Below are 26,347 nucleotides of genomic sequence, written 5' to 3' on the forward strand. Positions count from 1 at the left end.
AATCAATGTTAAATGAGGTAAAAGTTTTAGAGTCACAACAGACTTTGTATAGCCAAGCCCAATAAACCAAGCACCCAACGTAACATCCCCACTTGCCTATTTGTGCAGAAAATGACTTGATCATTATATAGTAGCACCGAGAAGTTAGATGGAGAATGAGGTATGAATGCAAAGTAGACAAAACAGTTAAAATCTTACTGATTATGGGAAATATAAGAAATCAATTCTCTTGAAATAGCGTATAACTGTCCAATAGCGTGACAGAAGTACTTGTTCCTGTTCTCACCAAACTTCCAATTCTAAATGTATATATATAAATCTATTAGAATTATTGCCAGCGCTCTGTTGGAATATTTGTTAGCTAAAATAATCAATCCAACATAATAGAAAAAAGAAATCAACGAAATTGTAAAGCTAACCATCAGCTGAGATGCTTTTGCTGTCTTGACACATTGCAAGCTTAGTGATTTCACTGTCAAAAGCAACAAACTAAGCAGTCATATACATCTGAGACATTTATTTACAACTGGTTCCTAGCACAGAAAAAACATTTTATTATGTTACAGATGATAAGTTTGATGCATAAATACAGTTTAGAATTTTTTTTCAACTGAACATTTGTGCCTACTGAATTACCTTACAACACCCACTGCATTGTGATTTTGGCATGTTAAAGCTGAGAATCAACATTGGAGCTTGCGTTAGCATTTGGAACATGAAATATAACACCATCAATTTCCAGTGTTAATTCCAATGACAATAGCTGTGCAAAAGAACTTTGCTAGTAAGGTAAGCGTGATTAGTAATTCTTTACATCTTAGTGTCGTAAAACTTCAAAACGATAGACACTTACAATCGACGACTCTCAAAGATGGACCGCAAACCATCTAATGATATGCTTACCTCATCATATAAGTAATCCATGTCACTTCCCTCCCACGGGTAACGTTGCTGGTGCAGATCAATTCCCTCCACCTCTTCCTCATCATTAGGATGCTCTGCAATATACCCTCTGTAAGGTTCAAATTTATGTCGATAGAATTATCAGAGAAAGATATATAAAGTACCCTCCAAATCTTCAGGAACATCGATATTTTCCTTATTCAATGATCTTAATTCAACCTAACAACCATCAAAATAAAAAGAATGTGAGGCACATAATCTTTAAAATCCAAGTTTAATGAATGAAAAAAAAAAACTCAGGAAGACAGAAAATGTCAAACACTCACTGACTTCTTCTTCTTTTACTTCTTGGCTCCCGTGAATGAACTGTCAAAGCCATCATTATTTGGAGGAAAAAAAATTAAACAAAGCAACTAATGAAAAAAAACAAATATGTTTCACATCACATAAACTCTTCTTGAACTATCAGACAACAAATAGTATGTCTCCCGTGTGACTCAGCTGAATCCTCGATGGCATCATGAACGACAAATGTCTTCTTCTTCTTTTTGGTTAGATCAAAGGGTGCAAGCTAATGATGACCAAAGAAAATTAAAACCACACAATTATGATTTATCAGGCAAAATAAAAGAACCGATGATGAATTTATTAAAGATGGGGAGATGTAGAGACTAAAGAAGAAAGACTGATTTATGAAACTCAAAGAGACAATCTGTGTTTCTTAGATGAGTCATGAACCGATGATTAAAAATTGAAAGCCCCAAACTTCCATTGAAGAGAATGCTTACGGACCAAAGAGGTTTATTGACTTTTTTTTTAACGAATCTCATTTCAAAACGTGAGTTATAAAGTATTTATTAAATCATTAGATAAAATAAATAAATGTGGGTCCCACAGAGAAAACTGAAGAAGCAAAGGTTTACGACTTTCATAAATATATATTTGTTTCAATCATCAATGTACAAAGAATTTTTTAACTCAGTGGTATAAATGTTGTTGTTTAGATATCAATAATCCGTGGTTCTCATCACAGGGTGATGCAACTGCAGATTTATATATTTTTAAATGAAGTAGTTAGTTATGGAAACAAAGCGCATTGTTCTTGGCCGCCACAGTGAAATGTCAACCAGAGAAAACCACAACGGAATCTGCAAAACCGTTCCGAATCTCATCTCTTCCTTCGTCGACGCCTTCGTCGACTACTCCTTCTCCGGCATCTTCTCTCCGCACCATCCCACTCCACTCAACGACACTCCCCAAACGCGTTTCGAGAAACCGGACCGTCTCGTCGCCATCGGCGACCTCCACGGCGATCTAGAGAAGTCCAAGGAAGCGTTCCGCATCGCCGGATTGATCGATTCGTCGGACCGATGGACAGGCGGATCCACGGTGGTTGTTCAAGTGGGAGACCTGCTCGACCGAGGCGGAGACGAGCTAAAGATACTGTTTTTCCTCGAAAGGCTAAAGCGAGAGGCGGAGAGAGAAGGAGGTAAGGTTGTGACTATGAACGGGAACCATGAGATTATGAACGTTGAAGGTGACTTTAGGTTTGTTACTAAGGAGGGTTTAGAGGAGTTTCGAGTTTGGTCGGATTGGTATTCTCTAGGGAACAAGATGAAGAGCTTGTGTCATGGTCTTGATAAAGTTAAAGATCTTTACGAAGGGATTCCTATGAGCTTCCCTCGTGCTAGAGAGGAATGTTTCGAAGGAATGAGAGCTAGGATTGCTGCATTGAGACCAGAAGGTCCGATTGCGAAGAGGTTCTTGTCCAAGAACCAGACAGTTGCTGTTGTTGGAGACTCCGTGTTTGTTCACGGTGGTCTTTTAGCTGAGCATGTTGAGTATGGACTTGAGAGGATGAACGAGGAGGTTACTAGTTGGATTAACGGGTTTAGAGGTGGGAGATACGCGCCTGGGTATTGTAGAGGAGGGAACTCTGTGGTTTGGTTGAGGAAATTTTCGGATGAGAGGCCTCACAGATGTGACTGTGCAGCTCTTGAACATGCTCTTTCCACTATTCCTGGGGTTAAGAGGATGATCATGGGACACACGATCCAGGAGGCTGGTATCAATGGTGTTTGTGGTGATAAAGCTATTAGGATTGATGTTGGTATGTCCAAGGGATGTTCTGATGGGTTGCCTGAGGTTTTGGAGATCCGCAAGGACTCTGGTGTGCGGATTGTGACATCGAATCCATTGTACAAGGAGAAACCGAATTCTCAGTTGGTTCCTGAGAGTAAAACGGGTCTCGGGTTGCTGGTACCAGTTGAACATGTCACTAAGCAAGTTGAAGTCAAAGCTTAAAGACCATGAAGTCATAGTCTCTGTTTAGATGATTGTTTCTAACACTGTTTGTAGCAATTATAGGGAAGTATTTGTTCAAATATTGTATCTGATTCAATACATTTGCTAAGGGTCTCTTATTGTTTTGATGTCTCTTTGACTCAAAAGAGTGATTCAACTTCATTCTTGGCGTGTGAGGTAAGTAACGTAATCACTAATCAGTCACTCTCAGACAAGTAATGTAAACTACACACGTGTTCAGTTCGGATAAGGAAACTTATCTGATGGCTTATCTTCTCCAGCCACTCCCACAGCTGTCCACTTTGTTCGACTCTCGCCGGAGCCATAAAAAGTCGACCATTCCTCGCGCCGTCGCCGTTTCTTCCACTTCAACCAATGGTGAGCATCTCCTTCGTCGGGTTTCCGGTTTATGTGAAACCGGAAACCTCCACGAGTCCTTTCAGGTCATCGAGGAGTTCGACAGAGAGGAGAAATCATCATCTGATGCGTTTCTTCTTCTCCGAGAAGCTCTCGGGCTTCTCCTACAAGCTTCCGGAAGGAGAAAAGACATTCAACTAGGGAGAAAGATCCACCAGCTTGTTTCTGAGTCGGCTCGGTTAAGCAACGACGATGTTCTCTGCACACGTGTCATCACAATGTACTCCATGTGCGGCTCTCCTGATGATTCTCGGTCTGTGTTTGATGCCTTGCGGAAGAAGAATCTCTTCCAGTGGAACGCTGTCATCAGCTCTTACTCAAGAAACGAGCTTTACCACAACGTTCTAGAGATGTTTGTGAAGATGATCACAGAGAGTGGTCTTTTACCGGATAACTTCACTTTCCCTTGTGTGGTTAAGGCTTGTGCTGGGGTTTCGGAAGTCCAGGTCGGGCTTGCGGTTCATGGGTTGGTAGTGAAAACCAGATTGGTAGAAGACGTTTTTGTAAGTAATGCGTTGGTGTCTTTCTATGGAACAAACGGGTCTGTTTCTGACGCGTTGAGAGTCTTTAAAATAATGCCTGAGAGAAACTTGGTGTCATGGAACTCAATGATTCGAGTGTTCTCTGACAACGGTCTCTCGGAAGAATGTTTCTTGCTTCTTGGACAAATGATGGAGAAAGATGATGAAATTGCGTTTACGCCGGATGTTGCTACACTCGCTACTGTGTTACCGGTTTGTGCTAGGGATAGAGAGATAGGAGTAGGAAAAGGTGTTCATGGGCTGGCAATGAAACTGAGTTTGGACAAAGAAGTTGTCGTTAACAACGCCTTAATGGACATGTACTCCAAATGTGGTTGCATAAACGATGCACAAGTTATCTTTAAACTGAACAATAACAAGAATGTGGTTTCTTGGAATACAATGGTGGGAGGTTTCTCAGCAGCGGGGGATATTCATAAGACTTTTGATCTTCTCAGACAGATGCTGGCAGGAGGTGGAGATCTCAGAGCAGATGAAGTAACCATTCTAAACGCAGTACCAGTTTGTTTCGAAGAATCAGTCTTACCGAACTTAAAGGAACTTCATTGTTACTCCTTGAAACAAGAGTTTGTACATAATAATGAGTTAGTAGCCAATGCCTTTGTTGCTTCTTACGCAAAGTGTGGCTCGCTGAGTTATGCACACCGTGTGTTTTGTAGCATAAGGAGTAAAACAGTGAACTCTTGGAATGCTTTGATTGGCGGCTACTCTCAGAGCAGTGATCCTAGGCTGTCCTTGGATGCATATTTTCAGATGAAAAGTTCTGGATTGTTGCCTGATTTGTTCACTGTTTGTAGTCTTCTTTCAGCTTGTTCTCAGATAAAATCCTTAAAGTTGGGAAAGGAAGTGCATGGGCTTATAATCCGAAACCGGTTAGAAAGAGATTCGTTTGTTTATATATCGCTACTCTCACTTTATATTCACTGTGGGGAGTTAAGCACTGCACATGTGTTATTTGACGCAATGGAAGATAAAACCTTAGTATCTTGGAACACTATGGTCAATGGTTACCTTCAGAATGGGTTTCCTGAGAGAGCTTTGAGTCTCTTCAGACAAATGGTTTTGTACGGAGTCCAACCTTGTGAGATCTCTATGATGAGCGTGTTTGGTGCTTGTTCGCTTCTACCGTCTCTTCGGCTGGGGAGAGAAGCTCATGGTTACGCTTTGAAGTGCCTCCTCGAGGACAATGCGTTTATCGCATGTTCAGTCATTGATATGTATGCCAAGAACGGTTCTGTAATGGAATCATTTAAGGTTTTTAATGGTTTGAAGGAGAGAAGTGTGGCGTCATGGAATGCTATGGTAATGGGATATGGAATACATGGGAGAGCAAAAGAAGCTATCAAACTCTTTGAAGAGATGCAGAGAACAGGTCATTGTCCTGATGAGTTAACATTCTTGGGTGTTCTAACGGCTTGTAACCACAGCGGTCTAGTCCATGAAGGGCTGACGTATCTGGATCAGATGAAGCACTCTTTTGGGATGAATCCCACTTTGAAGCATTATGCTTGTGTCATCGACATGTTAGGCCGAGCTGGGAAGCTAGACGAGGCGTTAAAGATTGCCACAGAGGAGATGTCTGAGGAGCCTGGCGTTGGGATTTGGAACTCTCTGCTAAGCTCGTGCAGAATCCATAAGAATCTGGAGATGGGAGAGAAAATTGCTGCTAAGTTATTCGTGTTAGAACCAGAAAAGCCTGAGAACTATGTGCTGCTTTCCAACCTATATGCAGGATCAGGGAAATGGGATGAGGTGAGGAAAGTGAGGCAGAGAATGAAAGAGATGAGTTTGAGAAAGGACGCTGGATGCTCCTGGATTGAACTAAACGGGAAGGTTTTTAGCTTTGTTGCTGGTGAAAGTTCCTTAGATGGTTTTGAAGAAATCAAAAGCCTTTGGAGTGTACTGGAGAGAGAGATAGGGAAGATGGGATACAGACCAGACACAAGTTCGGTACAGCATGATCTAAGTGAAGAGGAGAAGACTGAACAGTTGAGGGGACACAGCGAGAAGCTTGCCATTACCTACGGGTTGATCAGAACTTCGGAAGGAACAACTCTTAGAGTTTACAAGAACCTAAGGATTTGTGTGGACTGCCACAATGCGGCGAAGTTAATCTCAAAGGTTATGGAAAGGGAGATAGTTGTGAGGGACAACAAAAGATTTCATCATTTCAAGAATGGGTTCTGTTCTTGTGGAGACTACTGGTAACTGGTGCAGTGGTGCTCTTTATAAATCAAGTCGGTAAAGACAGATCAGCAGAACTTAGTTCTTGTACCGAAACATCTACGCAACTCTGTGTAAGAAGGAATTTATAATGCTATGACCAAGCTTTGCTCTCTCCTGAAAGCTGATAAAATTTGGCTAATGGCTAAAAAAAAGTACAGAAACTAATATTACATGTTGTGGTTTCGGGCCTAGGGCCCCAAACCACCCGGTATTCAAAAAATAAAATAAAAAATTGGTTAGTTGATGATTTTGCCTCGTCTGAAGCTTCTCTGTTGTGGAACTGGTTAAACTGCTCTGTATTGATTTTCCAAAGATCATTTAGAACATGTGCATCAACCAAAGACTAGTTGAGTACAACCTGTGAATATAAACTTTTCTTCTTTATGTTCGTTACTTATTTGTGATAGATCATGTCATACATGTTAATGGTAAGCTTTTACTTGAAACTGATGGAACATTGGAACCCCAAATTTAATTTATTACATAGTAAACTGAAACCTTCTTTTAATGCGAAACAAGTTTCAAGTCTCTCATATTATACTTCACTATATATAAACTGTCTATGCACTTCTTATCCTCATAGAAACAGCAAGAGAAGACAGAAGCGATGAAGGTTTCCATAAGCATCATCGTTGTCCTCTTCTTTGCGACCTTCGTCGCCATCTCTGCTGCCCCTTCCCATGAAACTTGCATAAGAAGAAACATCGACAGGTCGCAACCACCTAGCTCTTCACTCGAAACCAAGACGGCATCAAGATTTATCACTCTTGCGGAAATGATATGCAGAGACATGGCTCGTTCAGTCATGTTCCATGTGAGGATCACCGGAAAATTCCCATCTCAATATGTAGAGGCGATGTGCAATGTGTTTGGAGATGATGAGAAGAAAGTGAAGGAGTATGTTGAGAAGATATGGTTGGGACTGGGAGGTCCGAAGCTCGCGTCTAGTTTATCTTGTGTCTTTCATTGATTTGTACGTGTTGCAAAACTTTAAACACTTATAATACAATTTGAGTTTTTTCACATTATAGATTTTCTGTTTATATGATAAATATTGAATTGTATTTTTATTGATATTATATGTTTTATGAACGTTTGGTCTTGCTGATAAATAATGTATTTTAATCTTTATTTCGTAATTCGTTTATTAGTAATTTATCGATTACGAAATTATAGATAAATTATAGATCTGTCCAACTATTATAACAAATTAAAGTTTTAATTTGTATATTACTCTCTTCGTTTAAAAAAAATACATATTTTAAACTTTTCACATATATCAAGAAAACACATTAAAACTTGATTATAAATGCATTGTTTTTTGTAAATAACAATTTTCCATAACTTTAATCCAATATAAATCCAATAAACACCATTAATTTTTTTGAAATTTACAATTTTTCATTAAATAATACATTGAAAAGAAAAAAAATATATCTTTTTGAAACAAATTTTTTTTAGATCTTTCCGAAACAGAGGAGTATATATTTTTACAACTCTGCTCATAGCTCCTACACCTCTGTCCATCTCTTAATCGATCTGTCAAAAATAATGATTTTTAATCTTTATTTTGTAATTCGTTTATGCCTTGTCCATTATGCACAGAGGGTGTTACAGTAACCGGTAAGATCTCTTTCTCCCGAAATTGTTTTACATGTTTAGAGCATTTCCAACAATAAAAATTTTAAAGAGTTTCTAAAACAAACAAAAAATATGAATATTTTAGCAAAATATAATTAGATAATTAAAAGTTAATTGTAAAATTAAAATCCAACCAATGTATAAGATACAAGTGTTACGTAGAGATAACGTGGAATTCTAAAAAATCTTGATATAATTTTTCTCCATTTTCTTTCCTAATTTTTTTTTTTAAGAACTCCTCAAAACCATGGTTGGGGTGCTCTTACTCGATTTGTCATAGTTAAAAATAATGGTTTGTTCGTCAGAGAATAAGAACATCGACGACTACCAATCCCTGATGGTGTCGCACCTCTTGATGTTATACGTAATATCAAATCAGCTCTTCATCAAAATGGGCTTTCGTTGGTGGTTGATTGAGACCAGGGCTTATACACCCAAATTCATGATTTTTAGGAATCATAGGAATGGGCGCATCATGACATCGTGAGATGTCTCGCCCGAACGAATTAGTTGGGCCAGAATATACGGTAAGTATCTTACTCTCTACACTCTTTACATTTATTTACTCATTATTTTAACTGCATGTCTCTGGTTCACAGGGTGAAAATTCGGATGCTATCAGAATACCTATAGATATGATTGGTCTCGCAACATTGGTGCATGGACCTCAACCATCAAATTTTGTGGTAATCGCCAAACTTACCCCGAAAAATCAGCTGCTCAGGGTTCTTCAGTGTTTGAAATAGTGTTTCCCTCTTCGTAGAGTTGCCTGATAACACTGCACTAAATTCTATAGACTCACTCGTTAATTCGACAAAAGTTATTGCTAGAATCAAAAGGCCAGCAGGTCATGTTTGTCCATGGCAAGTTGATGGAGATGCTTTTAGGTGGACGATAGCCACTATGCGGCTGCATGATGAGGAGGATGCTTGCTCATATGATTAGTCAATGTGGCCTTGATACTTTTTGTTTTCTGTCAAAATTCCCCGGTTAATGTATGTTGTTTCATCTTTCTTCAAATTATTTGTAGTTTTCTTCCATTAGTGACTTCTTCGATTTCCAAGAATTTTTAGTTTCATAAGCAACTGTTGTCAGGATCGTTATAATATAAGAAAACTAAATATTTGGCATGGTTAAGGTATAATATAAGAAAACTAAATATTTGGCATGGTTAGACCATGATTAACTTCGTATTCTTAACTGGAGTTCCTACGTTTAACTAAGAGACTGTTCTTAGCTTTTCTTAAGGTTTTTTTTATTATAAATATTTATTGATATAAATTAGTATTTTGTGATTATTATACATTATTATGTTACAAAGTCGCATTATATTAAATAATAGATTTTTAAAAATATATATAATTTAAAAATTACTTTATTTGAAATATTTTATAAAATTCTATTATATATGAAGGTGAGCATATTGTGAAATAAAAATATTCAACGCAACCTATATAACGACGTCTGACGTTGTTTGCAATATCTCATTTTTTTATATAACTGTGATTAAAATTATTCTAACCTGTGTTGAGAAATCAAGTGTATAAGGTTAGTAAAAATATCGAACAGTTAACGGCAGAAAGAATGTAACCGTTTATGCTTAGGAGTAATAGAAAGTGGGTGTTAAATATAACCAGAAGCAGTTAGATAAAAATCAGTTTTTTCAAAAAGTAGGTCTAATGACAAAATAAGTAATATTCCAAGTAGTGGTAGGGGCAAAAGATAGCAATGATTCTGTATTAATAATAGTGATAACAACCGTAGTTGAAATATGTAAAAAAAAATGTTAAATCATGAGTTAAGACTTCCGATTAAAAAATCGGGGTTAATCATGCCATTAAAGCTTCTTCATTGATGGTTTTTTCATCAAGTGGCTTAAGATAAATATTAATAAAGAACATAAAAGTATGAAAGAGAATAGGAAAAATATGAAAATCTATTGTCATTGAAGAAAATTCGAAGTTTTTAGAAGGTACCATCTCTCCACTTGCCACTTATTTATTGGTACAATTTTTCTTAAAACATTAAAATTCAATTACAAAACTAAATATGCTAAAATAATATTATAATAACGTGTAGAAATTGTGGTTGAGAGACTTAACCACTGATGTTGCTCTTAAGGTGCCTAAAACTTGGATGTGTTTCTGTATGGATCCAGTAATGCAAGTGATGTTTTTGAATAATTCTCAAGACTGTAACATAGTCTTTTTTGCTTAGAGATGGTGGAGAGCTAACGGCGCCATAACAATTCTCATTTTTGTTTTACTTAATAGCTATTTGCATAAGAAGACTGATACATACAGTGGTCTCTTTGCAACAAGATGACACTTTTATTGACTGCACGATGTCACCCACTGTTTTTACGGGACGGTTCATTACGTGTGTGACGATGCTCCACGCTGGATCATCAAGACTAGCAAGGTTTGTGTTTCAGTGAAGGAAGAGTGCATGGCTAAGGTTGGAGAGACCATGTAGAGTTGGACAAACATACGACTATGAGAGCTAAAACCTGCAATAATAAATTTAATGTGAATAGAATAAGATTTAGGACCATGATAGGAAAGCCCTCTCTATAAGTAGATTTAGAAATAGTTGTCCGAATTAAACTAATATTATTGATAATGAATATGACAAATACAAATAACAGAACACAGATGTATAGTATTACAAGTCTAAAGCAGCACCTATTAAATAATGTTTTTTTATATTGTTTTTATACTTTTCAGCTCGATTCAACTATTTTGCGTATATAAAGTAATGAGAAAAAGCTTCATAGTTCTGCATTTTGACCTTCTGAAAGTATCCAAATAGCACATCGTATTTTACTATGTAATGAAGTGTAAAAACTGATTTCAAAATAAATATCTCTTTCAAAAACTGAAAACAGTCAACATCTGAATTACATATCATATGCATTAACAAAAATGATGGAAGAATAACAAACGAAAAGGCAAACTTTAATTATGACAATAATAAAAAGATAATATATAGGTATTTTAATAAGTTTCAAAACACAAAGAAAACAAATTATACATTTAATACTTTTTGTTTCAAAATGATCTTTATCTAAAACTCGTTTAAAAAATATATTTACATTTTTAGGTATTTTTATTTGGTAATAATGATAAGTTATAAATTTTAAAATTAATTATGTTTATTAAATTCAACTGAATAAAAATTATGAAAAATAATTAATCATAAAATAATAAATCTATATTAAAATTGAATATATTTATGTGAAAATTGCTAAACATATTTTATTTTATTTTGAAACTAATGGAGTATATCTTTTTGACCGAATCCTTCTTTTTGTTTTTGGGTCAAAAAAAACGTTAATGGTTTGAGACTTAAGAGCATCTTTAACACATATGTTAATGTTAATCACACGAGTCCCGGATAAGAACATTCGAACAAATACCAACACACAAAAGAAAGAAGAAGAATGTTGTCGAGGTTGTTCAAGGCTGGTGAGAAGGTTCTGTCCAATCTTGTTAACAAGAAAGACTTTCACATGGCGTCGAGCAATACAGAGAATCCTCCCAAAGTGCAAGAGCTTTACGAGCTCTGCAAATCCACTTTCACTGGGAAAGCTCCTTCTCCTGGTTCCACCCCCGTCCAAAAATTATGCTATCTCTTGGGTATCTTCGTTTTCTCCCTTTCACTCTGCTTCATTTCGGCGTTAGGGTTTGCAATTTCGTCTGGGTTTGATCGAATCAGTATAACATTTTATCGAATCAGGGTTGAATTTTAGGACTCGTTGTGGTGAATTGGTGGTTAAAGGTAGAAACTTTGTGAATGTTTTTGCGTTTACAAGCAGAGATGTGATTTGGGTTTTTGGTCATCATGCAGATTCAGTGAGTCCTGGAGATGTTGGGCTTGAAGAGGAAGCTCAAGATGATGATAGAGGCTATGGAGTTTCTGGGGTTAGCCGCGTCAACAGAGTAGGAAGATGGGCTCAGCCGATCACATTCTTAGACATTCATGAATGTGATACCTTTACAGTAAGTGTCTTTGAGATTTTGATACTGGTGATACAATCATGAAATCTAAATTATATGTTTCTTTCTTCAGATGTGTGTTTTTTGCTTCCCAACATCCTCAGTGATTCCATTGCATGACCATCCAGAGATGACTGTCTTTAGCAAAATCCTCTATGGATCACTTCATGTTAAAGCTTACGACTGGGTCGAACCTCCATGTATTATCACACATGACAAATCACAAGGTTATCGATTTTTATTTTCTTCTCATTTGGGTGTCTAGTTTTGGTTCATTTGTGTGATTGATAATATAAAGATTTCTTTGCAATTGCTTGTAGCAGCACGGTTGGCGAAACTGGTTACCGACAAAGTGATAACGCCTCAGTCTGAACTACCAGTGTTGTACCCAAAGACTGGAGGCAATCTTCATTGTTTCACTGCGCTGACTCCATGTGCGGTGCTGGACATTCTCACACCTCCTTACAACGAAAGCGCTGGCAGGTCTTGCAGTTACTACATTGACTATCCTTTCTCCACTTTCGGTATGCAAACTTTATCCTTCTTCAGGAAAACACTATGTTTACTCTGTTTTTCGTTGACCGATGGGTAATTCTCTTTGGTTTACAGCACTGGAGGAAGGAGTGAAGAGCGTGGAAGGAAAGGAAGACGAGTACGCTTGGCTTGTGCAGATAGATACACCCGATGAGCTTCACATGCGTCCCGGATCGTATACGGGTCCAACTATTCAAGTTTAGATTGTTGCAAGTTGGTTTTGTAGCTAAGTAGAGAGTACTCTTGTATCATTGTTCCTGGAGAAGATGTCAAATACAGTTTCGGGTTAAAGATACTCCTTCATCAGTGCATGTCTGATTCACACGATTATATTATAAACTATTGAAACTGTTTAAAAAATGTACATAAAAGTCGGTATTGAGATATGGTACTCAAGTTCAAATTCAATTCTATGCTAGTGACCTGCGATTACTTTAAATCCCCAATAACACTTTGATGTTTCAGCAAAACTAATCCACCATAAGTATCTTTATCATAGTTAAATAGTATTATGGCCATGTTGGTTTGTACATCTGGAAGATGCATCTAGATGTCTTATCCAGATGTTCCATTTGGGTGTTGTTCGTTTTTTCATTTCGTCTATGCATCCGATGAATCATCTGAATGCAACTATCTTCGTTTGCTTTTCATTTTTTAACTTCCATCTACATCCAGGTGAACTTGTTAATAAATGATTGAAATATATTTTTTTACGTTTCGGGGAAAAATAGCATTTTTACGGTTTTGGCGGAAAATATTTTTGCGGTTTTTGAGGAAAAATGTGTTTTTGGCGAAAAAGTGCATTTTTGTTGTTTTGGCGGAAAAATATGTTTTTATGGATTTGGCGGAAAAATACCTTTTGCGGTTTGGACGAGAAAAGTTTATTTTGCGGTTTTGGCGGGAAAAGTGTTTTTGACGGAAAAAGTTTTTTTTCACGATTTTGGTGGGAATTTTTTTTTGCGATTTTAGCGGGAAAAGCATTTTCGCGATTTTGGCGGAAAAAAACATTTTTGCGGTTTCGACGAGAAAATACATTTTTTCTGGTTTTGGGTGGTAAAATACATTTTTCCGATTTTGGCGGAAAAATACGTTTTTCCGATTTTGGCGAGAAAATGTGTTTTCTAGTTTTGGCGGGAAAATACGTTTTTCCGGTTTTGGCGGGAAAATTCTGTTTTCCGGTTTTGGCGGGAAATGCATTTTTCTAGTTTTGGCAGGAAAATTGCGTTTTTCGGTTTTGGCGAGAAAATTGTGTTTTTCCAGTTTTGGCGAGAAAATGCTTTCTGCGGGTTTGGCCGGAAAATGCTTTTTAGAGTTTGGCGGGAAAATGCGTTTTTTGGGTTTTGGCGGGAAAATGCATTTTTTCTTGTTTTGGCGGGAAAATGCGATTTTTCCGTTTTGGTCGAAAAGTGTGGTTTTACTGGTTTGACCACTGGAAATGTGTGTTTTACGTTTTTTTGCAGAAAAATGCATCTTGCGGTTTTGGCGGAAAAATGTGTTTTTCAGTTTTTGCGAGAAAATGTATTTTTTGGTTATAGCTGAAAAATGTATATGCAAAAAAATAGAATTTAGGGTTTGAAAATAATATTTTGATTTTAAAAGGTCATTTTGTCATTTATCATTTTGGACTGAACTAAATGCATATGCATCCAGATGCACCATCAATACTCACCTTCATTTGGGTGAGAATTTGAGATGAGTTTTTAAAAAATCAGCTGGGTGATCCATCTGGATGTAGCATTATAATGCACAAAACGAACATCGATTTGCATCTTGGTCCGGACGATAGTTTCATGGTTTCAGTTCATTTCAGTTTTTACTGATCTTCTTCCTCGTAATTAACAGTGGCCGGTAAACTAACTGACATGGAGAAAACTGCCAATAAAAACTTTCAAATTAAAATTAAAATAAATTTTAACTCTTAAAAAACACTCTTAACTTTTAAATGTTTTTGTTTTTTATTAACATAAGTTTAAAGTTTTCTTGGCTTCAATTCGAAAGTCCAAAGTTTTTATAACTTTTTTTCAATTTACCTTACCGTGGTAACAATGCTGCTAAAGTTATAACAGAGTGGTCGTACAAGTTATATATGGAGGGAACTTTCAGGTGGGACCATTTTGTTTTAACTTTTTACTGTTTGATAAAGAGAAAGTGACGATCAAACAGAGCTGGATCAAGTTACCGCCGCCACGTTAATTAAACCTTCTTCTTCTTCTCTCTCGTCGTCCCCCTTTAGGTTTACCACTCTTCCTTCAACAATGGCGTCTTCGATTCTCAGAAACCCTATGCTCTCATCACCAACAACAATCACCACCCCTTCTCTTCCCTCCTTCTCCTCGAAACCCTCACCTCTCTCATTCCGCTTCCCACCCTCCCACCACCGCTCCTCTCTCCGCATCAAATCCCTCCGCCTCTCGTGCTCCCTCTCAGATCCCTCTCCTCCCCTCCGCCGCTGCCGCCCGGAGTACATCCCCAACCGCATTTCCGACCCCAACTACGTCCGAGTCTTCGACACCACTCTCCGCGACGGCGAACAGTCCCCCGGAGCCACCCTCACCTCCAAAGAGAAGCTCGACATCGCGCGCCAGCTCGCGAAGCTGGGCGTCGACGTAATCGAGGCCGGGTTCCCCGCCGCCTCCAAGGACGACTTCGAAGCCGTGAAAACCATAGCCGAAACCGTGGGAAACGCCGTCGACGGAGACGGTTACGTCCCCGTCATCTGCGGACTCTCGAGATGCAACAAGAGAGATATCGAGACGGCGTGGGAGGCTGTGAAGTACGCCAAAAGGCCGAGGATCCATACCTTCATCGCCACGAGTGACATTCACTTGGAGTATAAGCTGAAGAAGAGCAAAGACGAGGTCATCGAGATCGCTAGGAATATGGTAAAGTTCGCGAGGAGCTTGGGGTGTGAGGACGTTGAGTTTAGTCCTGAAGATGCCGGAAGGTTCGAGATTTTTTTGCTTTTTGTGAATAAGAGAATCTTCTTATTGTTTGATTCTTTTTTTCTTTTTTGGATTTTTCTAGATCGGAGAGAGAGTTTTTGTATCAGATTCTTGGGGAAGTGATAAAAGCTGGAGCGACAACGCTTAATATACCTGACACTGTTGGTATAACGTTGCCTAGTGAGTTTGGTCAGTTGATTGCTGATATCAAAGCCAATACTCCTGGGATCGAGAATGTTATCATCTCAACGCATTGTCAGAATGATCTTGGGCTCTCCACTGCCAACACTTTATCTGTATTGTCAACTTTTCTTTCTCCTTTCGGCTTAGATCAGATTAGCTTAGCTCTCAGAATGTTCTCAGTCACATCGTTTTTGGTTATTCAGGGTGCACATTCGGGTGCAAGGCAAGTGGAAGTGACTATCAATGGCATTGGCGAAAGAGCTGGAAACGCTTCACTAGAAGAGGTTAGATTTTGTTGCATTCAATTCATGATCATCTAGTGTTGCATTTGAATACTTATTTTATTACCTAAAGATTGTCTTTGTAACTGTTTAGGTTGTGATGGCCATAAAATGCCGTGGAGATCATGTACTTGGAGGCCTATATACTGGAATTGATACTCGGCACATTGTTATGACAAGCAAGATGGTATACTTTTAAACGTTGTTTACGCTGTGAAGACAAACTAGTTTTCTTGTCTTGAGAAGGGGAAAAGAGTATGTAGATTTGCTAAGATAAGGTGTCTCATAACGTGTGGCTTGATTTATCAGGTTGAAGATTACACAGGAATGCAAACACAGCCCCATAAGGCTATTGTAGGAGCGAATGCCTTTGCGCATGAAAGTGGTATTCATCAGGTCAGTTGATGAAATAAATCGTTGTAATATGTATTTTGATTACTCTTTTTGATAAATATTAAAGGTTGTTCACATGATCTATCTTTCCCCCTTTTTTGCAAAGTATAACTTTCCTTGTAGGCTGTAAACTTTAAGCTATATACTCTTTTGACTTGCATGTTCACTCTTTCTTGTACAACTATCTACATGATTGTTTCTCCAGTTGCGCTTAATGACTGTTCATACTTCTTTTAGGATGGAATGCTCAAACACAAGGGCACATATGAAATTATATGCCCCGAAGAAATTGGACTTGAACGATCTAATGATGCTGGTATTGTTTTGGGGAAGCTTAGGTATGTAAGCTTTTTCTTGTATAGACAATGCAACAAGCCGACACGCCTGTAACTGGTGGATATACTCTACAGTTAGGATAATTTGCTTTTGACGTTGAATATTTCCAGACACTACTAGGCATTTGGTTTTATTTGACAACTTAGCAATTCATAAGCTACTGTACACTACGTATATACTTGAAACCTGAAGTCTAACTGTTGGCTTCTGTTTTGCTTGGATATGCAGTGGGCGTCATGCGTTGAAAGACCGTTTGACTGAGGTACACATCAATCTTTACCCAAACACATACTCACTATTGCCATCTTTGTGGGAGACACTAATGTCCTTTTGTATTTTGTATTACCAGCTTGGTTATGTACTAGATGATGAACAACTAAGTTCCATTTTCTGGCGCTTCAAATCTGTGGCTGAGCGGAAAAAGGTAGTTGGTTTTATATGCGTTATTCATTCAAACTTATAGTTTTCAATCCCAACTGATGTATGTGTTATTTTCATGATCCAGAGAGTTACCGACGCAGATATAATAGCTTTGGTTTCTGATGAGGTTTTCCAGCCAGAAGCTCTGTGGAAACTCCTGGACATTCAGGTGAAACTGGGATCAAGATGATCTTTCTTTTACTCGTTTTCTTACTCAATTGTCTTTAGTCAATTCTCATTTTAGTTGAAACTGGAATGCAGATAACTTGTGGGACTTTGGGGCTTTCAACAGCAACCGTGAAACTTGCTGACGCTGATGGCAAAGAGCATGTTGCTTGTTCTATGGGAACCGGGCCTGTCGATTCAGCATATAAGGCAGTCGATCTTATTGTCAAGGTATTAATATATTATACAATTGTGGCTTATATATACATATAACTTCACCTTTATATCATCGGTTATTTAAAAAACTTCATTTTCCACATTGTAGGAACCAGCGACTCTGCTTGAGTACTCAATGAATGCAGTAACAGAAGGCATCGATGCCATTGCAACCACAAGAGTTCTTATCCGAGGAAACAACAATTACTCAACTACAAACGCAATCACTGGTGAAGAAGTTCAAAGGACCTTTAGGTAAAAAATCGTCTTCCCTCATATCTAATTCAACTTATACCCAGCTTATTTTTATTGCCTTTCTGATTATTTTATAACACGGAACGAGTCTGTCTTTTGGCAGTGGAACCGGAGCAGGAATGGACATCGTGGTCTCGAGCGTCAAAGCTTATGTCGGAGCTCTGAACAAGATGCTCGATTTCAAAGAGAACACAACAACAAAAATCCCTTCTCAAAACAACAAAGTACCTGCCTGAATCAAAATCGAATCAGACCAGAGTTAGTCTTTTCTGGTATAGGTACATAGTTTGGTAATAACGAGAGTTCAGAGTTTGCATATTGTTTTAAAGAAGTATCTTTGCTGAAAGAGTTTGTTTACTATAAAAATATTTATCTAACTTTTCTTTTTCTTTTTTTTTTGAATACATAACTTAAACCTCTATATTTAGAAATAACCATGCTAGCATAAGAACTAACCCAACGGTTAACAGTTTAAACGTTACCTGTCCTAAGACGCCTGTCCTTACTAAACTAAGGTCTTAAAACTGAAAAGCACCTGACACCTCTCTGTTTTTGGATTTTGTTTCTCTATTTGTTACAACTTCTTCGTTTATCGAGACTCAGAAACATAACTTTCTTTGCGAATCTTTTTACATTTTCGGAATCGAGAACAACAAGGAAAAGAAGAAAATGTCGGAGCTACGAACCGGGTTCCTAACAATGGCGACTATAGTTCTTATATGCCTAGGTTTAACGATGACGGGAACAGGTTTATATCACAAGAAAATAGTCTCAAAATGCATCGGAGAAAGCGATGGCAGTTTCGTCTTCATTGGCCTGCTCTTGCTTGTGTTTCCTCAGTTTGGTCTTTATGCAATCTGTCTTCGATCAAAACGTATCTTCACCTTTTACATCTACGTGATGATGTTCGTCTTCATTGTCCTTAGTGGCTACTCTTTAAAATGCTTCATCTACAACACAACTTTTGGTATCGCCAAGAATCCTTCCCAGGAAACCAGGACCGTCAAGCAGTTGGTAGGGCGTTTAGTCCCTGCAGAAAAACTCGCTGGAGTCACCGACTGTATCATTCATAATCACGATTGCAACTTCAACGCCAGCCTAAACAGCAATGTCTGGGTATGCTCTTTTTATTCATTTTATATAGCACAAATGATAAAAGATCAAACTCTAATGATTAAAAACAAAATGTATGTTACAGAAGTTTTGCTGCGCGCAACCACCAGGATGTGGAGAGATGACAATGTTCGGTGCACCAGGAGAATGGAGTTGGAAACGGCAACACGTAGAGAACAAAGTCCCTGAAGAATGTGCTTACGATTACTGTCTTAGTTGCAGAGGCTGTCAGCTCAGCATCTTGAAAGCCATTGTTCATCAATGGAAGTATCTCTCCATCTTCGCTTACCCTTCACTCTTTCTCGTTTGTCTCAGCCTCGTCATTGCCAAGTTCATTCTTGACACGTTCGATGAACCCAATGATTATCGTGGCTCTTATTCTTGATTCTTAATCTTCCATTTTGATACATTATATCATGTATTCATACTTTAGTATTTTCAATAGATGTATCTATAACTATAAAGTTGAAGTATCTGCCTTTTTAGGCTGTCCACGTCACCTTTTGGAAGTAAGGGGGGGGGGTTTGTGCCATTGCAAACGGGCTCACGTTGATTGCATTATTGGATATATGTAAACATGAGCTGAAGTTAAGGCAGGGAAGCCACTTAAAGTTAAACCTGATGAAGACTGTCTCATCCACCTTTCACAGGTTGCTTTCAAATACCCTTATTAACAGTTTTGAAAGATTCTTGATTGGTTTTCTTTATAGTTTCTTACTTTTCCTTTTTTTAAATATGTGTAGGCATGTATTGGTAATAGGAAGAAGGGTGAAACTGTTCTCATGTATGTGACTGTTAATGGGAAGAAGCTTGTGATTAGAACTCTTTCTCAGGAGAAGAAGATTCCTTAGGTCAGCTTCGATCTGGTCTTTGAGAAGAAGTTTGAACTCTCCCACTCCTTGGTGAGAGGAAGTATCTACTTCATTGGCTACAAAATGCCCGACCTCGATGAATAGGTGGATTCCTCTTCTTCTGAGGATTACTCTTCTTCTGACTCAGAAGAAGAGGAGGAAGTGGAGGTCCCTTCAACTGCACTGCCAATGTAAGTGCTGGAGCTGCTGCTTCGAGTTTGTCAAGTCTGACTCAAAGCCAAAGGTAAAATGAGAAAGTAGTGAGCTTTGCATTTCGTAACGATCAACGTTGAATGCCACTTCTGTAATGTATAAGGCTGTCATTCAATCAGCCTAATTAAGAATCTGAAAATGCTTCTAGGATTTAATATCTCTTTGAGAGACGGCTTAGCTTTTAAAGATTTTGGTATAAGAAAGAACAAATAAGCAAAGATTTTTTTGTTAATTGTGATTTCAGCCCATGGCTCGGTCAAAGTGTACCGGTTTATGTTTGTTGTAATTTGAACATTTGTTCAGCATAGGAAGTTTACCATATTCTGTTATACAAATATAAATTTTTTGGGAGTTACTCAGTTAAGAAAAATATTAAAAAAATGAAAATTATAATAATATATTTGTTCCTTTTTTTTGAACAGCATTTTTGTTCCTACTATTGTATTATTTATTGTTATATTAATGATGATTTATGAGTTATTAAAATATTTTTAAAAACTTAACAAAAATATAAATCAACATTAAATATAAATATACATGCCACAACTAAATTTAAATCATGTCATCATAGTTAAAATAACATGTCAGCATTTTCTTTTCCGAAATCAATATAGTGACACATAGCAAATCAATTCTCAAATAATATTTTGGAGATTTAATCTGTAAAATATGCTATTTAAAGGTTACCGGTTTTCTCAGTAAATCATCCCAAGACTCTCTTCATTTCATCTGGATATTGGAGAAGAAACATACCAAATACTGAAATCGATGTTGCAAAATACTAATATTATCTAGGATATTTTGTTCTAAATTTCTTTTTCGCATGGCAAAGAAAATAATGACATGATTCTTACAACTCATCTCATGACCATTGTATCTTCAATCACTGTATTTCAATTGTTCCTAATTCCACCACTTTCTGAAGAAAGATAAAAACAAATCGATATAGATACTAATTATATAATGAAAATCCAAGGATCAATGCAAAAGAGAACCTAATTTTCAATAGCATAAGTAAAAATTTATTGTTAGTAGAAAAATGAAAACTCAATTATTCCAAATTTTAAATTAGTTGTCAATTTAACAGTTGTTTTCATATGAACCTCAATCAAAAATATAAGAATAATAATAAAGTTTGAGTTCTAATTCTCTTAAATTTGATTGACAGTAATAGTTTAAAATTTTAATATTTATCTGAGGATTTTTATTTTTATAATTGGTACCATCATATATGTATAAACTCAAATAAAAATGTGCAAAAACATAAATTAAATTAAAAATTGTAAAACAACCCGGGCGTAGCCCGGGAAAAGCCCTAGTTATTAATATAACCATGTCTCTCTCTCTTTCTTTTTTTGTGTGCATTCTAACAACAATGCCTCAAATTATTTTTAAGCTATATCAAAAATAATATTAACATAAACTTAACAAAAATAACCTTATAGTTCTAATTTATATAGCTATAATATACCGTTCCACTTGCATATTAACAGACTAAACAATACTATAGTCTCTAGATAGTCAATTAGTCTTTGTCAAAATCTAATTCACTATTAACTCCTCTAGGCTCCAACTGTATGACCATTTTTTGAATGGAATGCTTTGGAATGATTAATTCCATTAATTCCATTAAAAAAATTTACCATTTAACACGAATGGAATTGAATGCTCATTCCATCAATTCCAAAAAAATCTAATCAAAATACAAATCAAAACATTGTAAAACAATTTTGATAAGGAATAAATGGAATGAATCCATTCAATTTTTCTACTGCATTTCATTCATGGTTTTGATTGGTGACATGTGGTATAGTTGATTTACTTTGAGTTAGGAGTAAAAATCATTGATAACTCAAAATTGTTACCAAAATCATGTATAAAATTTAACTTTTTGATTTTAAGTTTGATTTAACATGTGTTGTGTTTGAGTTACAACTTTGACTTAAATCATTTATAAAATTGCTAACTCAAAACTTAAACTAACATCAACCAAAATTCCATGTTTTAGAAGTTTGACTTACAAAATTAATTGATTTTTTTGTCAAAAAATAAAAAGGAAAATAATGAGTTTCAAAACTGACGTGACAAGTTAGTTACGTACATATTTCTTTGCTTTGTAAATTTTAAATATTACTATTTATGGTTACAATTCCACAATTATACTAATGTCTCTAAGTTTATTTTGTTTGAAATTACAACCATGATTTGGATTGAACATATATAATTTTTTGCTATTATTAGATTTTTAGCTTAAAGTTCATGATATAATTATTATTATTATTAATATTATTATTCTTATTTCATAAATTTATTTTAATATTGATATTATAATAAATAGTATTATTAGTGATGATAATATTTAGAAAATAATATATTTTGAAAAATATTTTTTCAAAATTTATACTAATTTAAAATATACTTTTTTAATTTATTTATTTTAAAATAGCTTAACGGTTCATTTGTTTATGATAAATATTTTCATTATTTATATGTTTATATATTCAATTCTTTTGTTAAAAATCCTTACTACAACTTATACATCAAAAGTGTTACCAGTCATAAAAAATTTAATAAAATAATAACTTTTATTTTTACTGCAAAATTACCACATAAACTTACATTTTTTACCACATATTTTTTACTGCGAATTACATCGAATCATAAATCATATTGCAACTCAACTTTAATACTACATGTCACCAATCGGAGCCTCTATTCCTTTCTATTCCATGTATTCCTTTCTTTATTTACCAGTTTCAGCCAATGGCACAAAGTAATAATCTCCACAAATATCCCCCACTACCTCAAAAATCAACCGTTCACTACTCTGTCCCATAATAACCACGACTCCACACACACTAAAACGTTACAAAGCATAAATATCAAATTCCAAAAAAAACCTCTCTGGGAGAAAAGAAAATCACAAATGTTTAGAGTAAGCAATTTCGTGGTGGGTTTAGCCAACACGTTGGTGATGTTAGTGGGCGTATCAGCCATAGGCTACTCCATTTACATGTTCGCTCACCAAGACGTGACCGACTGTGAATCAGCGATACGTGCACCACTCCTCACGACCGGAATCGTCCTCTTCTTGGTGTCTTTAATCGGAGTGATAGGATCTTGCTTCAAGGAGAATCTTGCCATGGTCTCCTACTTGATCATATTGTTTGCGGGCATTGCTGCGTTGATAGTTTTCTCGGTGTTTCTCTTCTTTGTGACGAACAAAGGAGCCGGTCATGTGGTGTCTGGTCGAGGGTATAGAGAATACAAGACGGTTGATTTCTCGACTTGGCTTAACAGTTTTGTTGGTGGGAAGAGATGGGTTGGTATAAGGTCTTGTCTGGCTGAGGCTAGCGTTTGTGATGATTTGAGTGATGGTCGCGTTAGTCAGATCGCTGATGCGTTTTATCACAAGAACTTGTCTCCCATCCAGGTATATAGTATACATTTATATTTTCTATTTGAAATGTTAAGAGTTTTTGTACAAATCCAGAAAATATTTTAATTTGATTTTAAACATTTTATTTTATGTGATTAATTATTTTTCATAATTTTAAACTAATAGAAATTTGATAAATACGAAATAATTTTTTGAAATTTATAATTTATCATTATTGTATAATAAAATGCATATTTTTAATTAAAAACAAGCATTTTGAAAGAAAAAAATTATCCAAGAACATGCATCCTTCTGTTTAATAGTGTTTTACGTAATTTTATTACCATAATACATGAACAAAACCTCCTTCATTTTCGTATTAATACTCAATGTTTCTCGCAGTCGGGTTGTTGTAAGCCACCGTCGGATTGCAACTTTACGTTCAGAAACGCGACGTTTTGGATACCACCGGCCAAAAACGAAACGGCGGTTGCGACCAATAACGACGACTGCGGTGCGTGGAGTAACGTGCAAACGGAGTTGTGCTTTAACTGCAACGCATGCAAAGCGGGTGTGTTAGCGAATATAAGAGAGAAGTGGAGGCATCTTCTTGTTTTCAACATCTGTCTCCTCATCTTCCTCATCACCGTCTATTCTTGCGGTTGCTGTGCTCGTCGTAACAATTAAACAGCTAGGAAAAGTGATTCTGCATGATCACTTTATGTTCATTTGTGTCTTGTTTTCTTTTCTCTGTTTGTTTTGTTGTTAATTATCTTTTGGTTTCTTAGGACAATGTAATGTTTGTTTCGAACCTATCATCGTGAACTTATTCACAGTTCGCAAGTATTAAACATGTCACATTTCTAATTATACGTTGGTTCCTTAGTACAAGATGTATAGAAAGAAATTCTTGGTTTTTTATTTCCTATTTTTAGTCAGTAACAATTAACTAATGCCACAAAGAAAACATTAACACATACAAAACAATTTCATAATTTAAATCGATCTTAATCTCCTCTCGTTAATCATCATTAACCTCTCTCCCGGACAATTGATTGATCGATTTGGAGTCTGTGTTCCCGAAGAAAAAACAGAACAATGGAAGGTCAGCTAAGACAATTACAAGACATATTCAACCGGTTCGACATGGACGGAGATGGAAGCCTAACCATCTTAGAACTCGCGGCGCTTCTCCGGTCCCTTGGTCTGAAACCTTCAGGCGACCAAATCCACCTTTTGTTAGCAAGTATGGACGCAAACGGCAACGGTTTCGTCGAGTTTGATGAGCTTGTAGGAGCCATTCTTCCTGACCTGAACGAAGAGGTCCTTATCAACTCCGAGCAGTTGATGAACATTTTCAAATCGTTTGATAGAGATGGTAATGGATTCATCAGCGCGGCTGAATTGGCTGGAGCCATGGCTAAGATGGGACAACCATTGACGTATAGAGAACTAAGGGAGATGATCCAAGAAGCGGATACAAACGGTGATGGTGTTATAAGCTTTGGTGAATTTGCTTCAATTATGGCTAAATCTGCTGTTGAATATTTCGGTTTAAAGATTAATTCATGATGATCCATTTTCTTTTATGTTTTTTTTTTTCATTTCTTAGAATTGATAATTGTTGACTATTTGGTATATAAATCAGAGAAAATAGTCTTTTTAATTTTAAAAGAGAACAAAATCTCAGGGGAAAACAGATGTTCTTGAAATTTGATGATGGGAAACAAGAAGATATGCTGATGAAATCTAGAAAACAAGCTCATGGGGTTTCATTCCTTGTGACAATGAGAATCTGGCTCCGAGGTAAGTCTTGAGCTCCGGCACTGCTTCAATGACTTTAATCAGGGCTGCGTCAACTGTTTTCTGATCTTCCTTCTTCTCCTGTGGGATCTCTTTCTTCACCTGTAGATACACATCATTGATTTTAAGGTTAGAGCAAGTTAGGATACTCAGATTCAAAAGAGTGTTTATGTTTGCTAAGGTGATGTTAAATACCTCTTTATCTGCTTCAAAGAACTCGCCTTCTCCTTTCTTGGTTTTCTTCTCAGCAACCTTCCCGAAGTACTTGTCATCGAACTTTTCAATGCTGACTCCAGAAATGTCAACCTTGGTGGAGGTTCCAATCACATAAGACTGGTTAACACGTCTCAATGGCACACCATTGATCTTGAATGGTCCTAAAAGAGGGAAAAAAAAAAAGAAAGACAAGAAGACTACATGAACAAAATTTCGAACTTGGACAACCAAACCCATTCAAACAAAACACTGTTACGCACCTGTAACCAAAAGCAAACCAGAAGAGAGTTGCTTGAGGAAGACAACTCTCTTTCCCTTGAATCTACCAGCAAGGATGATCAACACAGTTCCTGGAGTTATGCTTGCTCTGCAACACATACAAAACAACACCATCAATAACAGAATAGCATAAAGTATCAAACTTTGAAACCTACATTTCAACAAACACTAGCTACCACTGATTCAAAACCATCTCTAACCTTCCCGACAAATCTATTCTAACTCAAAAAATCTGTCGGAACCAACCAAACATTTACATTTCCCCCTCGAACTTAGTTAAAAAACACTAAATGCAAGAAAATGAATTTACTTGAGCTTGGTAGGCTTAGGTTTGCGTCTGTTAGCGAGCGGCTTCTTAACGTCTTCAGCCGGATAAAACTTAGCCGGCTTCTCAACGGGAGCTGCAACCTTGGACTTAGCGTCGTGACGAGGGAAAACGCCGCCGTTCTTGGCCTTGATTGCCCACAAACCTCTCTTGTGGTACATTTGCGAGCGAGAGTACTTGCCTACACCCCTGATCAGATCAGGGTTTCGGCTTACTTTCGGGGTCCTCTGCTTCGCCGCCGGCATCTTTTTCTCTCTTCTTTTTTTCTCTGTGACAAAACAAACTCTCAGAGAGGCGTAAAACCTAGATGGCTTTTAAATATAAAGACGGTAAGCAGCGAATAAAACCTAATGGGCCTAATTTGTGTTTTAGAATAAATCTAATGGGCCTTATATGGGTTTAGTAATATAAT

General features: G+C 36.8%; 9 protein-coding genes and 1 long non-coding RNA gene across 11 annotated transcripts; 9 read left to right on the forward strand and 1 right to left on the reverse strand.

Moving 5' to 3' along the window:
- The first annotated feature begins 1,949 nt into the window (after positions 1–1,949).
- Positions 1,950–3,339, forward strand: LOC106295226 (uncharacterized protein At1g18480). Its single transcript, XM_013731073.1, has one exon. It carries the CDS (start codon positions 1,984–1,986, stop codon positions 3,205–3,207), a length of 1,224 nt encoding a protein of 407 aa, XP_013586527.1. The 5' UTR covers positions 1,950–1,983; the 3' UTR covers positions 3,208–3,339.
- A 29-nt stretch (positions 3,340–3,368) lies between these two features.
- LOC106295225 (pentatricopeptide repeat-containing protein At1g18485) lies at positions 3,369–6,559 on the forward strand. Its single transcript, XM_013731072.1, has one exon. The coding sequence runs from the start codon at positions 3,471–3,473 to the stop codon at positions 6,372–6,374; it is 2,904 nt and encodes a 967-aa protein (XP_013586526.1). The 5' UTR covers positions 3,369–3,470; the 3' UTR covers positions 6,375–6,559.
- Positions 6,560–6,882: 323 nt separating this feature from the next.
- LOC106295228 lies at positions 6,883–7,362 on the forward strand. The gene has a single exon (XM_013731074.1). The coding sequence runs from the start codon at positions 7,000–7,002 to the stop codon at positions 7,360–7,362; it is 363 nt and encodes a 120-aa protein (XP_013586528.1). The 5' UTR covers positions 6,883–6,999.
- A 4,036-nt stretch (positions 7,363–11,398) lies between these two features.
- On the forward strand, positions 11,399–12,925 carry LOC106295219 (plant cysteine oxidase 3). Of its 2 annotated transcripts, none has more exons than XM_013731062.1 (5): positions 11,399–11,671; positions 11,883–12,034; positions 12,105–12,258; positions 12,352–12,555; positions 12,641–12,925. In XM_013731062.1, exons 1-5 carry the CDS (start codon positions 11,476–11,478, stop codon positions 12,766–12,768), a joined length of 834 nt encoding a protein of 277 aa, XP_013586516.1. In that variant the 5' UTR covers positions 11,399–11,475; the 3' UTR covers positions 12,769–12,925. The 2 variants fall into 2 exon arrangements, with proteins under 2 accessions (XP_013586516.1, XP_013586517.1); XM_013731063.1 differs by having other exon boundaries at positions 11,400–11,671; positions 12,355–12,555.
- Positions 12,926–14,724: 1,799 nt separating this feature from the next.
- LOC106295218 (2-isopropylmalate synthase 1, chloroplastic) lies at positions 14,725–18,148 on the forward strand. The gene is made up of 12 exons (XM_013731061.1): positions 14,725–15,509; positions 15,590–15,803; positions 15,894–15,974; positions 16,066–16,158; positions 16,281–16,367; positions 16,602–16,702; positions 16,929–16,962; positions 17,050–17,124; positions 17,206–17,289; positions 17,382–17,516; positions 17,611–17,756; positions 17,860–18,148. Exons 1-12 carry the CDS (start codon positions 14,821–14,823, stop codon positions 17,990–17,992), a joined length of 1,872 nt encoding a protein of 623 aa, XP_013586515.1. The 5' UTR covers positions 14,725–14,820; the 3' UTR covers positions 17,993–18,148.
- A 93-nt stretch (positions 18,149–18,241) lies between these two features.
- On the forward strand, positions 18,242–19,254 carry LOC106295220 (tetraspanin-16). Its single transcript, XM_013731067.1, has 2 exons — positions 18,242–18,872; positions 18,955–19,254. Exons 1-2 carry the CDS (start codon positions 18,426–18,428, stop codon positions 19,252–19,254), a joined length of 747 nt encoding a protein of 248 aa, XP_013586521.1. The 5' UTR covers positions 18,242–18,425.
- A 160-nt stretch (positions 19,255–19,414) lies between these two features.
- Positions 19,415–20,219, forward strand: LOC106295222. Its single transcript, XR_001260989.1, has 2 exons — positions 19,415–19,519; positions 19,613–20,219. It is a non-coding gene; the product is annotated as an uncharacterized LOC106295222 (long non-coding RNA).
- Positions 20,220–22,820: 2,601 nt separating this feature from the next.
- LOC106294024 (tetraspanin-11) lies at positions 22,821–24,163 on the forward strand. The gene is made up of 2 exons (XM_013729643.1): positions 22,821–23,366; positions 23,715–24,163. The coding sequence occupies exons 1-2, from the start codon at positions 22,860–22,862 to the stop codon at positions 23,997–23,999; spliced, it is 792 nt and encodes a 263-aa protein (XP_013585097.1). The 5' UTR covers positions 22,821–22,859; the 3' UTR covers positions 24,000–24,163.
- A 247-nt stretch (positions 24,164–24,410) lies between these two features.
- Positions 24,411–24,884, forward strand: LOC106294278 (probable calcium-binding protein CML15). Its single transcript, XM_013729840.1, has one exon. It carries the CDS (start codon positions 24,411–24,413, stop codon positions 24,882–24,884), a length of 474 nt encoding a protein of 157 aa, XP_013585294.1.
- Positions 24,885–24,954: 70 nt separating this feature from the next.
- Positions 24,955–26,223, reverse strand: LOC106292543 (60S ribosomal protein L6-1). Its single transcript, XM_013728153.1, has 4 exons — positions 25,921–26,223; positions 25,592–25,698; positions 25,311–25,492; positions 24,955–25,217 (listed from the first exon to the last, which is right to left on the reverse strand). The coding sequence occupies exons 1-4, from the start codon at positions 26,178–26,180 to the stop codon at positions 25,062–25,064; spliced, it is 705 nt and encodes a 234-aa protein (XP_013583607.1). The 5' UTR covers positions 26,181–26,223; the 3' UTR covers positions 24,955–25,061.
- Between the last annotated feature and the right edge of the window lie 124 nt (positions 26,224–26,347).

The sequence above is a fragment of the Brassica oleracea genome, chromosome C5, assembly GCF_000695525.1.
Source record: "Brassica oleracea var. oleracea cultivar TO1000 chromosome C5, BOL, whole genome shotgun sequence".
Taxonomy (NCBI): Eukaryota; Viridiplantae; Streptophyta; class Magnoliopsida; order Brassicales; family Brassicaceae; genus Brassica; species Brassica oleracea.

What these genes read in the sequence shown, in the direction of transcription:
- LOC106295228 (XM_013731074.1), top strand. Translation starts at nt 7,000, where the DNA reads ATGAAGGTTTCCATAAGCATCATCGTTGTCCTCTTCTTTGCGACCTTC.
- LOC106295226 (XM_013731073.1), top strand. Translation starts at nt 1,984, where the DNA reads ATGGAAACAAAGCGCATTGTTCTTGGCCGCCACAGTGAAATGTCAACC.
- LOC106292543 (XM_013728153.1), bottom strand. Translation starts at nt 26,180, where the DNA reads ATGCCGGCGGCGAAGCAGAGGACCCCGAAAGTAAGCCGAAACCCTGAT. An exon ending in TGGTTTGCTTTTGGTTACAG is followed by an intron (nt 25,493 to 25,591) that starts GTGCGTAACAGT and finishes TCCCTCTTTTAG; the next exon opens with GACCATTCAAGATCAATGGT. An exon ending in TCTTTGAAGCAGATAAAGAG is followed by an intron (nt 25,218 to 25,310) that starts GTATTTAACATC and finishes GTGTATCTACAG; the next exon opens with GTGAAGAAAGAGATCCCACA.
- LOC106294024 (XM_013729643.1), top strand. Translation starts at nt 22,860, where the DNA reads ATGTTTAGAGTAAGCAATTTCGTGGTGGGTTTAGCCAACACGTTGGTG. An exon ending in AGAACTTGTCTCCCATCCAG is followed by an intron (nt 23,367 to 23,714) that starts GTATATAGTATA and finishes TGTTTCTCGCAG; the next exon opens with TCGGGTTGTTGTAAGCCACC.
- LOC106295219 (XM_013731062.1), top strand. Translation starts at nt 11,476, where the DNA reads ATGTTGTCGAGGTTGTTCAAGGCTGGTGAGAAGGTTCTGTCCAATCTT. An exon ending in AAAATTATGCTATCTCTTGG is followed by an intron (nt 11,672 to 11,882) that starts GTATCTTCGTTT and finishes GTCATCATGCAG; the next exon opens with ATTCAGTGAGTCCTGGAGAT. An exon ending in ATGAATGTGATACCTTTACA is followed by an intron (nt 12,035 to 12,104) that starts GTAAGTGTCTTT and finishes TTCTTTCTTCAG; the next exon opens with ATGTGTGTTTTTTGCTTCCC.
- LOC106295220 (XM_013731067.1), top strand. Translation starts at nt 18,426, where the DNA reads ATGTCGGAGCTACGAACCGGGTTCCTAACAATGGCGACTATAGTTCTT. An exon ending in GCCTAAACAGCAATGTCTGG is followed by an intron (nt 18,873 to 18,954) that starts GTATGCTCTTTT and finishes TGTATGTTACAG; the next exon opens with AAGTTTTGCTGCGCGCAACC.
- LOC106295218 (XM_013731061.1), top strand. Translation starts at nt 14,821, where the DNA reads ATGGCGTCTTCGATTCTCAGAAACCCTATGCTCTCATCACCAACAACA. An exon ending in GGAAACTCCTGGACATTCAG is followed by an intron (nt 17,290 to 17,381) that starts GTGAAACTGGGA and finishes ACTGGAATGCAG; the next exon opens with ATAACTTGTGGGACTTTGGG. An exon ending in GAAGTTCAAAGGACCTTTAG is followed by an intron (nt 17,757 to 17,859) that starts GTAAAAAATCGT and finishes GTCTTTTGGCAG; the next exon opens with TGGAACCGGAGCAGGAATGG.
- LOC106295225 (XM_013731072.1), top strand. Translation starts at nt 3,471, where the DNA reads ATGGCTTATCTTCTCCAGCCACTCCCACAGCTGTCCACTTTGTTCGAC.
- LOC106294278 (XM_013729840.1), top strand. Translation starts at nt 24,411, where the DNA reads ATGGAAGGTCAGCTAAGACAATTACAAGACATATTCAACCGGTTCGAC.